Source organism: Mastigoproctus giganteus, chromosome 8, assembly GCF_048544385.1.
Source record: "Mastigoproctus giganteus isolate SK-2022 chromosome 8, ASM4854438v1, whole genome shotgun sequence".
Taxonomy (NCBI): Eukaryota; Metazoa; Arthropoda; class Arachnida; order Uropygi; family Thelyphonidae; genus Mastigoproctus; species Mastigoproctus giganteus.
The window spans coordinates 212,867,374-212,880,836 of NC_143582.1; the positions used below are offsets into that span (position 1 = coordinate 212,867,374).

At 33.1% G+C, this 13,463-nt stretch overlaps 1 protein-coding gene across 1 annotated transcript in view; it reads left to right on the plus strand.

Moving 5' to 3' along the window:
* The window catches only part of Vps8 (vacuolar protein sorting 8), a 286,412-nt gene that overhangs the window by 115,340 nt on the left and 157,609 nt on the right, over positions 1–13,463 (plus strand). The window contains exons 17-19 of the mRNA XM_090380461.1: positions 2,124–2,234; positions 3,154–3,244; positions 12,174–12,360. Coding sequence (XP_090236587.1) covers positions 2,124–2,234; positions 3,154–3,244; positions 12,174–12,360 — 389 coding nt within the window. The remainder of the gene's footprint in view (positions 1–2,123; positions 2,235–3,153; positions 3,245–12,173; positions 12,361–13,463) is intronic.

Consider the following 13,463-nt stretch of genomic DNA (forward strand, 5'->3'; position numbering starts at 1 on the left):
TATGAACATGTCTTGACCTATCCGATAATGTTTTCAATGTATTAATGTGTCTGTTTTTTATTTCTGAGGCCTGTGCTTCCCTTCGCAAATCTATGGAGGTCTTCAATACAGACCAATTGTTCGGATGTAGATAATTTTTTAATTTATTGCGAAGTTTCCTAACCTGGGAAAGGTATTTTTGTTTATTCGAATATCGAGATTTTAAGGCAAGCTTAACAATATTACGCTATGTGACCAGTGTTGGTTGTTTTATGCCTGAAATTTTTTGATTTAAATTAACCCTGGCAAACTTTGGAACGACGTTGTTTTGAAGGCAATATTTTAGAAAAGAAATATGGTAACTTTGGACCGAGTATCTTAGTGTTGATTTAATGTAATTTTGCACCAAGCCATTCAAAAAATCCCCCATAATTGTATGTATAGTTACACCTGGAGAAACAGGAAGTGAATGAAATAGTCAATAAGAGTTTAAAAAATGAATTAGATAGTATGAATTAGAGCTGTAATACTCAATATGTTCTACATTGATATCAATATTTGTAAAATAATAAGAGGAGTTTACCTCGATATAGTACGTAGAACACTTCCGTATGATACTCTCCAGAAATTAAAATGAAAAAATCGAAAACTTACATTAGAGTAAAAAATAAATAATTAAAAACCAATTTAACACAATTAAAAATCAATTTAACGCAATTAAAAATCTAACAAAAATTAAATTGATTTTTAATTGTGTTAAATTGATTTAAATTGGTTTTTAATTATTTATTTTTTACTCTAATGGAAGTTTTCGATTTTTTCATTTTAGTTTCTGAAGAGTATCCTACGGAAGTGTTCTACTTACACTATTGAGGTAAACTCCTCTTATTATTTTACAAATATTAATATCAGTGTAGAATGTATTGAGTATTACAGCTCTGATTCATACTATCTAATTGTTGTATACTGCACAATCCTGGTGTCGTTTTCAAGTGTCAGCTACCAGAATATAGTGTCCTCTGTTTCTAACATAAAGTACATTTCATTAGTCTCAGTCATCCATTTTTACATTTCATTTCATTATTCTCAATCATCCATTTTGCTTTATTTCCTTTGTTGTACATATTTTTTCTTTATTTGTTATAAATGTGATGCTGTGTTACTCTATAGTTACCATTCTTTAGCTTACAGCTGCTTTCTACTTACTACTTTTATATATATATCCAGGGCTGTTACTAGCACGGATGGGAAATCGCGCTCCAGAATAACTCAAGCTCCAACTGTATATTCTTCTGTCATATACTGTTCGCTTTCCTAAAACTATCATTTTTCCACCACTGGTCTATTAGTTTAATATGAGGGCAGGAGTGTCTATTTCTATCGTATTACTTACTTAATTTTGCCTCCAGTTAGCTAAATGGCTATACTATTGCTTATAAATGCTACAATATAAATAGATTTTATGTATTTATATGCATTTCTCCATATTAGCCTTTGTGTACTCGCAACAAATAGCTTTTGTATACTATCAACAGTGGTTCTTGTTTTGGTTTCTTTGTTCATTTTTGTTTTAGCTTTAGTTTTATTGTTCAATTATGTTTATAATTATTTTCAAGTCCTCTATCATGTCAATCTTAAATTACATGCCAGCAGTCTTTATATCCTCCCTTATAGCTTAAATTTTATTATATTTCATATAATTTTTTTTCCCCCAATACTATATTTTGATGTAATTCTATTTTGCTGTGGCATGTATTTTATGTTAGAAACAGAGGACACTATATTGTTGTCTAGTTGGACAATTCTGGTTGTTGATACTTGAAAATGACACCAGGATTGTGCGATATACAATTTAATCATGTATATATCTAGTATAATAATATTGACTTATTTCTTTATACTTTGTATATGTATTAATTTTTTTTCTTTCTTCTTTCACAACTTTTCTTCACTTATTTCTCTTATACTACTGCTTTACTACTTTTATTTACTTCTTATACTATTATGGTCATGAAATCTTTCTGGGTATCAGTTATCTTGGTCCATAATCAATTTCCTTTTCCATACTCCTTCTCCTATTAATCTTCACAGTATATATATGTGTGTGTGTTTATTTTATTTTTTTATATTTAATTGTTTTTTAGGCTATAGCAGGTGAGCGAGCATGTTATCATTCGATGGCAACATTTGGTTCCCAGTTGCTACTTTTGGGATTAAAGTCAGTTCATGTCATGACACTTCGAACATGGAGTGAGGTGAGGTTTCCAAAAGCCCATTTAATGATCGTTATTAAATAAATTAAAAAGAAGTTAAAAAAACTCAAAATCCTTATAAAGTGGGATTTTTTTCCTTTAAAGAAGAAAAATGTTGAAAAGCATGCTATTTTAAAGTAGTATTGTTAGAATGTAAAGGGCTGATGCATTGGAGTAAAGTTACAGAAACCATAACCAGGAATTTTTGAATATGCATTATTATTAAGCTACTTTATCAAAATTTTTGGGATTAATTGGTTCAGCTCAAAACTTTAATGAAGAAACTGATTCATAGTTTCAAATGAAACATAAGTCAAACAAATCCTCAAAGTAATGTAACAGCTTAAATGAAAAAGTAGGTCACAATTTGTATTTATTTATTTTTTAATGCTAACACTGTTCCTCAACAAGGATATGCAACTGCGAGTCAGTATAATGCTAAAATAGCTTCCCCATTAGCTGTTACTAAATGCAATATTAATCATGTAAATTAATGGAATGAATTAATAACATAAAATGGTGAGGTTTATAACATGCAACTGAAATCGCATAACCACACTTCTCATACCTACGTAGATAAGATGTCTTGGGGATGGGGATTCATTACAGCCTTTATTTGCTAGGGCCTACTCTAAATTATTGAAATGTTTTCCATTCATTAAATGGAGAGTGATAAAAAAATGGAATAACCATAAAGGGAACAAAAATGCATGTAGTGTAATGCCATATATGTGAGATATGTAGAAAATTGAATCTGTTGAAACCAGAAGAAAGTTTTATCATTATTCGCTATGCATTTTTCTAGTCTTTAAAAAGGAGATGAAATGTAATCTGTTTTTCAATAAAAGTTATAATTTCTGTTGATTGTTTGTTACAAATGGGGTCTTAATGTTTTCATGTTTTGTTTTTTTTTTTTATCTAGCGTATAGATTTTCTTACCAGGCAAAATATATACCCTGAAGCATTGGCTTTAGCTTTATCTTTTTATGAAGACCAAGCAAAAGCTGTAACTGGTGAGTATACTTTGAATTTGTTTAAATTTTTACTCTGAATTAAAAATCTGGATTGGATGTTTACCCAAAGTTGTTTGATTTAGTAAGAAATAAATGAAATTATTTGTTATATAATTTTATGTAGAATAAATAATAATGAATATTCTGGAGATAAAGGATATGTTCAAATCATTTAACTTTCAACAACAACAAAAAAAAGATATGATTGGGATGTGTTATTTATACACCACATTGCCAGAGTTTTGGGACAGCACTCTCAAATTGGAATGGAATACCCTACATATGGCATAATGCAGATGTTTTAACTTTTAATGCTTGGCATGTCCATCTTTGTGAACTCAAGCTATAATGGTATTATGATTAATCTTATGCAACATTTATGGAGTAATGAGGTGAAATACTTCTCATACCTTGGTCTTCAACTTATGTGATTAAGAGGTGTATACCTCATGATACACCTCATGATCATAAAGATAAACCTAATACACAAAGAAATCAGAAAATCGTTAAGTCTTATACAGGAATTCTTTGATGTCCAAATCTGAGATGTGGCAAGGCAGTTCTCATTATTTTGAAAGATCACAAGAAATTGTGGTGAATGATACCTTTGTAACATATGGGCTGCATCATCAATCATTGTCACTTCATATAAATACATGATCAGGTGGGCAGGCATGGCAGTGCGTAGCACACACTTCTTGATTAGACCAGGGTTCGAGCCCCTGACCACCAAATATGGAGGATGCAGAAAGGTCAGGGAATGACCTTTTTTCATTTAATTTAATTTAATTTATTTCATTTCATTAATAATTTCATTTATTTCATTTTTATTTATTTATTTATTTCGTATGATGTGCTCAATACACGAAGGAACCAGTTTTTTCTTGCTTCCTTCGTGTATCGTGGCCGGGATATCCAACCAACCGGTTGGTTCGGCACCATCGTGTGATATCCAGCCCGAGGCGGGAATCGAACCCACGACCTTTGGGTTGCCAGGCAGGCACTTTACCTACCCGGCTAGCCCGGTCGGCATTTATTTCATTCATTTATCCTCGGAGCAATATGGCCAGTTGTTAAGGCTCCTAAAAACCAAATAACAACAACATGATCATGCATGATGGCATACTAATTTGCTTTTAGCAATAGGTATATTAGCGTATAGTAACATGGATGCTCCATTTTTTGTGCAGTATTGTGTTGCACACATACTTTGTATAGGGAAAGTGGCAGCTACCTGTCCATACTATAAGTGGATTACGATTGCAATTTATCAAACCATCTGAGAAAGTTTTTGGATAATAGTGATTGTTTTTGATAAAGATAGATAAAATTTTGTTGCTATAGTTCGTGGAATTATCCATTCCTTCTTGATATTTGATACCATTTTCTAATAATATCACTCTCTGGTGTCATATGGCATTTGCACAATATATATTATTTAACCAAGTATATGTCTGCATCGGGCAGACATCATTGATAGACAAATAGTAATCTCTGGATCATATTTTTTACTAGATATTAAAAAAAATGCTTTGGTGGAACAGAAAAAAAGAAAAATTTAGAAAACAGGCCTTGAATGTCGGGCTGCATCACTATATAATTTTTATTAATGACCGCCAAAACTGGTTTAAGTTAAACTTTATTAAAATAAATAAATAAATAGATATACATAAATAAAATACTAAAACATATAAAATAAAAATGTTAAAAGTGTTAAAATACAAGTGTTAAAAATATATAGATATAAATAAAAAGCAATAAAATAGAAGCTTTTGTGGGGAGGTGTTCCTTCATCAGCTACTCAGTGTGCAGTGTACCGAGTATATATATATATGTGCATAGGGTAAAATTGATGGACACTGTGCCCTTAATGCTTCTATTTTATTGCTATTTATTATCTATATATTTTAACGCTTGTATTTTAATGCTTTAACATTTTTATTTAATATCTGTTTTAGTAGTTTATTTATGTATATATCTATTTATTTATTTATTTTAATAAAGTTTAACTTAAATCAGTTTGTTGGTCGTTACTAGAAATTATATAATAGAAAAAAAAGAAAACTGTTTGTGAGCATGGAAAAGTGGAGGACACTGACAATTGACAGTTGTTTCATGGAAAAAAAAGGTAACAGAAAAGGAGAGGATGAGTTTTTTTCATTTTCCCAGAACTGCAGCTCTTTTACTTTTGACCTATACAAACATTCTGGACTCTTTACTTGGTTATTGACCACAGATATCATAGTATGGTGTTGTTGTTTTTTGTTTTTTTTTTTTTAAAGAATATTGTGCATATTACCAAGTAAACTTGTAAAACTTTTCTGGCACATGGTTGAACACCACATTCTGCAAACCCTTTTCAGCTATTTACTGAAGAGTATATAATAGAGGATGCATATATATATATTTTTTTTTGTTCAGACTGCATTATCAGTGCACATCTAACCTTTTTTTGATCAAATATTACATTGAAATCATTGAACACTTACAGGAAGTTACTCTTTCGTGAACAGTGTTATTTCTTGACGAAATGGAACCTGCATGGACAAAATGGTGTTAAAGTGTTTGCTTGTGCATACAGCTCAATTCTTGTGTTTAGTATTGCAACTCCTTGTTTATTTCTGAGTAAAATGGGCACAATACATTTTTACGTATCAGCTGAGCTACGTTTGTGGAAAAATGAAAAACTGTCACTCCTTTTTCATGCTCTTTTCTATCGAACAACTGTCTCCATTCTTAAACATGTTCTCCCTTTTTGCTGCTCCATCAGAGAATATTTTTGTCAGGCAGATATTCTTTTTCCATAATTAATATGCAATTATTAATGTAAAGTTTATATATATTTATAAAAAATAAATTTTAATATTCAATTATCACTTAAATTTTCATTTTACAAAAATGAAATGATACAAAAAGGCATCAAAGGTTGCCTTTGAACAGCATGGTTAAAAGTTAGGATGAGGTATGCAACTCTAGGCTAACTAGTCATATTAAACATACACTGAAAAAATCGTCATCACTAAACTTATGTTTCAGTGAATGCAGGGAGGAAGTAAGCTTATCCTGCGTAGAATTTACCATGTAATGTAGAATTTCCCAGCAACCCCTGTTCATTATATACACTCCCAGCTAAAAGTTTGGAATCATGTTTCATTTTTCTTAATTTTCAAAATTTTTATTAAAATAGGATCAGCTTGTTTATCAATTTTTATTAAAATATTTTCTATTATGTACATCAAGAAATTTCTAGAATATTTGAGAATATTTCAGAACAGTGTAAAAGACTTCTGAGTGTGGTAGAACATTGTAGAAGATTTCCTTCCTGAGTGTGGTAGAATACTGTAGAAGATTCCTGAATGTGATAGAACATTGTAGATGATTCTAAAGAGTTTTCCAGTAATATAAATTGAGGAGTAAGAGCTGTAACTTACAAAATTGAACACCTTCATTCAGAAAGACTATTTAGCTTATGTTTTGTATGTTTTATGATAAACATGGTAGGAAATGAAGAACTGAGTGTTGAAAAAAAGAAGTGCTATTATAACTCTGTATAAAGAAAGTTATTCCACAAGAAGTATTGGCAAATAAAACTAGGTGTTTCATTTAAAGGAGTGCAGACTACCATTCAGCAAAAGGAGACTGGCAGTTTAAAGGAGAAACCACAACCACATAACAACAGAAGCCCAAGATAAAGCCATAACACTGATTTATAAATGCAGTCAACAATTTAACCTACTTGAAATCTGAGCTGAGTTCAATACAGAGAAACTCCTGTGTCTACATCCACTGTAAAACTTCATCTTACACAAGCAAGATTTCATTGTGGTGTATCAGCCTTATTAAAAACCTTATTAAAACCAGAAAATTTAAAGAAACAGTTGGCTTGTTGTTGTAGTAGGATTTTAGCAGCATCAGTGACTAAGGCTATTCCCCCATGTATACTGTCTGTAAATTGCATATGTTCTGTAGTCGATTTTCTGCTTGCCGGATGAAAGCCACGAGTTTCCAGGAGAAAAAAAACCACGGTACCCTTGCCTGAGGCCAACTAACTCAGCCACAATGTGAAAAAGGCCCATAAAAATTCCTCATGCTATTGACAGGACTCAAACTCGAGTCTTTTCCACCTGGTGGGGGAGGACAGCAATTAATTGTACTAACTGTGCTACCCACAAGGGCTGGTTGGCTTGGACTAGGAGCTGTCAACGTTGGACAAGTTGAACTGTGGAAAAACATATTGGGGACAGATTAATCCAAATTTAAAATTTTTGGATCCAAGTGTATAGTATGTGAGACGATCAACTGAAGAAGAAATGGTGCCATATTGTTTAGTGCTTACAGTCATGCATGATGGTGATGCCATTATGATCTAGAGTTGCTTCTGTTTTTCCGGAGTGGGTGGCATCATCAGAATTGAGGAATTTTAAGAAAAGAAGGCTATAAAAAAAAACTCTTGAACATAATGCATCCTCTGGACTTTGTCGAAGAAATTTTACATTATAACAAGATATATATTACAACAGTTCCAAGAGTGAGAAGATTGTTAGGCTAAGTATGTTATCTCAGAAGGACACTAATTAGGTGGGGGAATAAGTTGATCACCCAGTTTAGTATGTTTACTGTCACTACATCATTGCAGTCCAAATGGTTTTTTTACCTCTTAACTGACCTCTTATATTTTGTTAGTCTGTGGGAAGATTTTAGGCCTAATTTTACTTCCATCCCCACTTTCTACCAAATGCAGAACATTTCAAAAAATTTCAGGATTTATATTTATATAAATCCTGACATCTGTATAAATATAAATTATGTATTTATACAGATTTTTTGACCAGATTACATGTTAAGTTGATTTTACATGCATGAACATGTTCTTTTTTCCTGCTCCATCAAAAACCTTTTTCTGTCTAGTCAACAAACTCTGCCTATGACTGATATGCAGTTATTAATATATATTTTAAAAAAATTAAATGTTCAATTATCACTTCAATTTTCATTTTATCAAAATGAAATAAAAGACCAGTTAGGTTTTGAACCTCATTGGTGAAAAATTACAGTATGCAATTATTTCTAAACTGTCTATTCATACTGAATCACTGCTAAGCTCCAAGCTCATCCTTTATGCTGATAATGTAGAATGTAACATAGAATTAATTATGGTATCAGTATAGTAATTGGCAGTATTCATAATGAGATACACATTTTCTGGACCTGTAATTAAAAAAAAAAATTTTTTTAGTCAGCTTGTTCCTCAGCAGTTAAATTGTATGTTTCACGAATTATGTACTGTACTGCCTGTATTTTAAACATATTATAGGAAAGTGCTGCCACACTACCTATGATACATATAAAAATTAAAGTATGTGTAGGAATAAAATTGGCAGGCCTAAAATTCTTCTTTCTAGCATCAACAAAAGAAAACTCAAGTTTTTTGGTCATATAGTAAGAAGGGAAAACTTTCTGTTGAAGAATATAATGGAAGGAAAAACCGAGGGGGGAAGAGGTGCAGAGGATGACTTTCAACTAGGTGATAGGATGAGTTTGGTTAATTTCTGGGCATGACACTTTGCGATGCTGCTCGTATAGCACATGATTGATGCAGTTGGAGGAATTTTTTGGTGGCCACAACAGCTCCTCAGGGAGCTATGTGACTGGAAGAAGAAGAATGTGTAGGAGATTTGATTATTCTAAGGAAAATCATATCAACCAAATTTTCATTGCATATTGTATTGGTCCATGGATTTTTAGGCCCAATTTATATTCTGTATCTTTGCATTCTTCACATCCTCCTAAATATAGAATTAATTATGGTATAAGTATGGTAATTGGCAGTATACATAATCAGATGTGTATTTTCTAGACTTTAATTAAAAAAAAAAAAAAAAACCTACCAATTTTATTCAGTTGGTTCCTCAGCAATTTCATTCTACTTTTCATGGATTATGTACTGCCTCAGTCTTAAACGTATTATAGGAAGTGCTGCCACACTATCTATGATACACATAAAAATGAAAGTATGTATCAGTTGTTTGATTATTGCTCAAAGGAAAAGTTCGATCAATCAAATTTTCATTGTATATTTTAATGGTCCCTGGGATTTTAGAAACATTTCCATAAATTTGAAATGGCAGGTACAATTGATTTAAAAAATTTCTGAGCTTATTTAGAACCTACACTGGTGTTCAAAGAAAGTGCATCACCTAGGAATTTCACATTTCTAACCCTTTTTTGCGATGGTATGTTACATTAATGACTAGCATCACAAATAGAAATATAAACAAAAGATATTTATTAATAGTTACAGCAAAGCTAAGTGATATTTGACAAGTGTTCTCAAAATATTCCAAAATTAGCATTTGCAACCTTTATACAGCAGTTTTGGTAAACATGACAGTTATGGCTGAAATGTTATCAGAAGCCCTCAGTTTGCTTCAGTTTATTTCAGTTTATCATTATCATTTTATTTGGAAAACAAAATGAAAAGTTCACCAGGTGCAAACTAATATTTAGTTAAACCACCTCTGGCCCTGATGATAGCAGCACACCGTCCAGGGTTTGACAAGATCAATTTCTGAAGATAATCAACTGGTAGTTTGTGTATATCGATCTCATATACGACCCCACTACTAGAATCCCTAGTAGTGGGGTCGTATATGAGATCACATGCCCGGATTGTGGGGAATGTTACGTGGGGGAGACAGGACGGCGTCTCAAGGACCGTCTGGGGGAACGTTCATGAGCGATACGGACCGCAGAGCTCAACAAATCCGCCATTGCTGAGCACTATTGGGAAAAACAACACCAGATCTCAACCGACAACGCTGTCATCCTTGACCGGGCGCATAGATTCTGGGACCGCAAGTGGCTGGAAAGTCTGTGAATTGGATCCTCTGGTAACAATAGTATGAACAGAGACAGGGGAGTTAGGCTTCACCCCCTTTTTGAGGCGGTGGTTTTGGCCAGAGATAAACGTTTTAATTTTCCACGTATAATTCTGGTACAAGTGAAAGGAATGCTGAGTATGCGCCTGGTCATCCACGTGTGCCGTGAACCTGGTATTTAAGGATGTGTCGCTTAAGTCTCACTATTACTGAGGAAGGAGGCAGACACCTCCGAAAGCTCTAATAGTGTTTTTTATCGTCTTTTTATCGCTTTTATATTTATATTTTAATGCATTTTAACTTATTTACTTATTTTATTTTTGTTATAGTTTAGTTTTTTGTAAATAATTAAAAGTTTTTTGTAAATATTATTTTACAGTCTTTTCTATCATTTTATTTTATTTCATTATTAAATCAGTCATAAACGGTTGGTGTGTGTTTTTAAAATTGGTGGTATGAATAATCCCAACCTCAGAGGTCTTATTGCAGATATAGTTTGTTTCCCATCAGAGCCATGCAGGTTGAATTTCTTCTCATCCAAGAAAATAACTGACTTCCACTGCTCAGGGGTCCATTTGACATGCTCCTTACACCAAATTAATTGGATCTTTTTCATTTTTTTGTGTGAGGAGGGGCTTCTTCTTAGGACGACAGGCTACAAGTCCATTTTTGAAGAGGCGTTTACTGCACTTGCTACCACTCGTGTATGTTCTTCCCATTCTCTTTTCAACTCAGACAAAGAAGCTTTACGGTTTTTGAGTAGAGATTCGTTTCGGTGTAGAGATTCGTTTGTGTCCGGTTCCTTTTTTCCTATCAGCAGAACCAATATTCTTTAGTTTGGAAAGAAATCTACTCACTGTCGACTAATTACAAGACACTATGAGCAATATGATGGGAAGAACATCCTTCTTCACGTAAAGCAACAGTAGCACTCTTTCTTCATGGCTTCAACTGCACGTAACTCGCCATCCTGCGCAAACAAGGAATGACTGCAACTCTTGCAAAGTATGCTTATATAGCTGAAAGTAACAGCTGATGCAATATTAATCATCACCTATGCGTGTCAATCTTATCTGATGCAATCTGTAAGAAATATTGCCATATACTTATGTTATTCGGACGACAATTAGTTTTAAGGGGTGATGCACTTTCTTTGAACGCCAGTGTACTTATGGACCAAATTTCATTTTCAATATGTTAATTTTCCTTGCTTAAACATGTTTTTTTACTGCTCAATTGGAATATATTTTTCTACATAGTCAATAAATATTTTTCATAAATGATATTTATTTATTAATATGTGCATACATACATATATATTTCAAAAAGAAAAATTAGTTAGCACTTCAGTTTTCTTTTATCAAAATGAAATTTTAAAAAATCAACATTCACAGGTTGTTAATTAACCCCAATGGCAAATCCCATGCAAAAAAAATTTACTGTGGGATTAATTAACATTGCTAAAGTCAAAACTTAAGGTTTCAGCTGCATACACAGAATAAGCAAGCTTATCCTATACCCTAATAACTTACAATTTAATGCAAAATTCTTAAAGGTGAGTGCAGTTATCTCACTATATCTAATATGATTACAATTTTAAAAAAAGACCATAGCAATTTATGTCAAATGGTTCCTGAAGAGTTTCATTTTATTGTTTCTAGAATTGTGCACTACCTCTTCAAAAATATATTGTAATTGACAGCAGTTACATCACTCCTTAAGCAGGAGACCATGTCTCTGTGCTTGTCTAGGTGAATGTGTGCCCCTGCTTATCTGTTCTCTACTTTTAGTTTTAACTTTATTTATTTTATCTGGTAGCTTGATTTTAATGGTTGCTTGAATGAAGGTAGCAGCTTACATCTTCTCAGCATTACTTGTTACAGTTCCTTTAATGTGGCATAATAGTGTTTTTAATTTTGTAAATCATTATGAGAGTATTTTTCAAATTAGTGTTATGAAAATATTTAAGGTTTAAATATTTATTAGAAAATATTTCAGCAATTGATTACAATAAGTAAAATTGATAAATGCATATATCATTGTTATTTTAGGACTTGTAGGCAAAAAGCATCAGCGACAGGAACAAGTGGCTTCTAAGATAGTTGAGCTACTCAGCAACTATGTTGACTTATCAATGACACAGTTGTGTCCCGAGCATGGGAAAATTGAGGTTTTAATAAGTCATTATAAGGATACAGTACCACTTTTGGTAGATTACTGTTTAGCAGTTAACAAAAGGTAAGGGTATTTTGAAGGCTTAACTGTTTTGATGTTTTTTTTTTTTTTTTTTTATGTGAACCCCAAACACGAGAGGTATTAGAACCTATAGTACTTAGTACCGTGCTTGGGTTGGAGGTTGAGAAGACGAAAGAAGATATTTGTTGACATTGGACTTGAACTTCAGGAAATTGTAATTTTCCTGAAGTAATTGTAATTTTCAGGAAATACGTATGAAGGGAGGTTGTTCCAGAAAACGGCAGTTGAATGAATAAATGAGGAAGATGAAAAGTTGGTTCTGTGCGTTTGAAGTTGGACAGTAAATGGATGTTGGCTGGTGACGGCACGTGTTCGGACTGTTTTGAAAGAGAGTGGGAATTATAGAAGCCAATTCAGAAGAACAGTGCCCATGGAAGTATCTGTAGAAGAGGCATGCAGCAGAAACAGTGCGTCTATGAGAAAGCGAGTGGAGAGACTCTGTTAGAGATGAATCATTAATTAACCTAACTGCCCTCTTCTGAATGGAATCAAGAAGCCTGAGAGAGGTTTTGGGGGCACCACCCCAGATGTGGGAACAAAATTCCATGGCAGGGCGGATTTGCGATTTATTCAGAGTGAGCAGCTGTTTGGAAGAAAAGTAAAGGCGAGAGCGAAAGAGAAAACCAAGTTTTTTAGATGCAGAGGAAGCAATATCTGTAATGTGCTTGTGCCAAGAGAGATTAGGGGTAATCCCCAAAAGAGATATATCATTTTGCATAGAAATCAGAGTGTCACTAAAGATAAGCACAGGAGCAGAAGAATCCTTTTTGCGAGATATAAGACAAGACTGAGTTTTAGAAGGGTTGAAATCAACTAAGTTGTCTTTGCCCCACTGGAGAATTACCTGAAGATCAGCATTTAAGGAATTGGCAGCAGATTTTCGAGAAGTTGAAGCTGATTGAGCAGGACAAGGTTTCTCAAAATGGAAAGTGGAATGCAATGTGCTATCATCAGCAAAACTATGGATAGGATTTCCAGTCAATGGAAGAAGGTCATTGATATACAAGAGGAAAAGAGTGGGGGATAGAACTGAACCTTGGGAGACACCGGCATTAGTGGAGAAGTTAGAAGACAGAGAGCCGTCT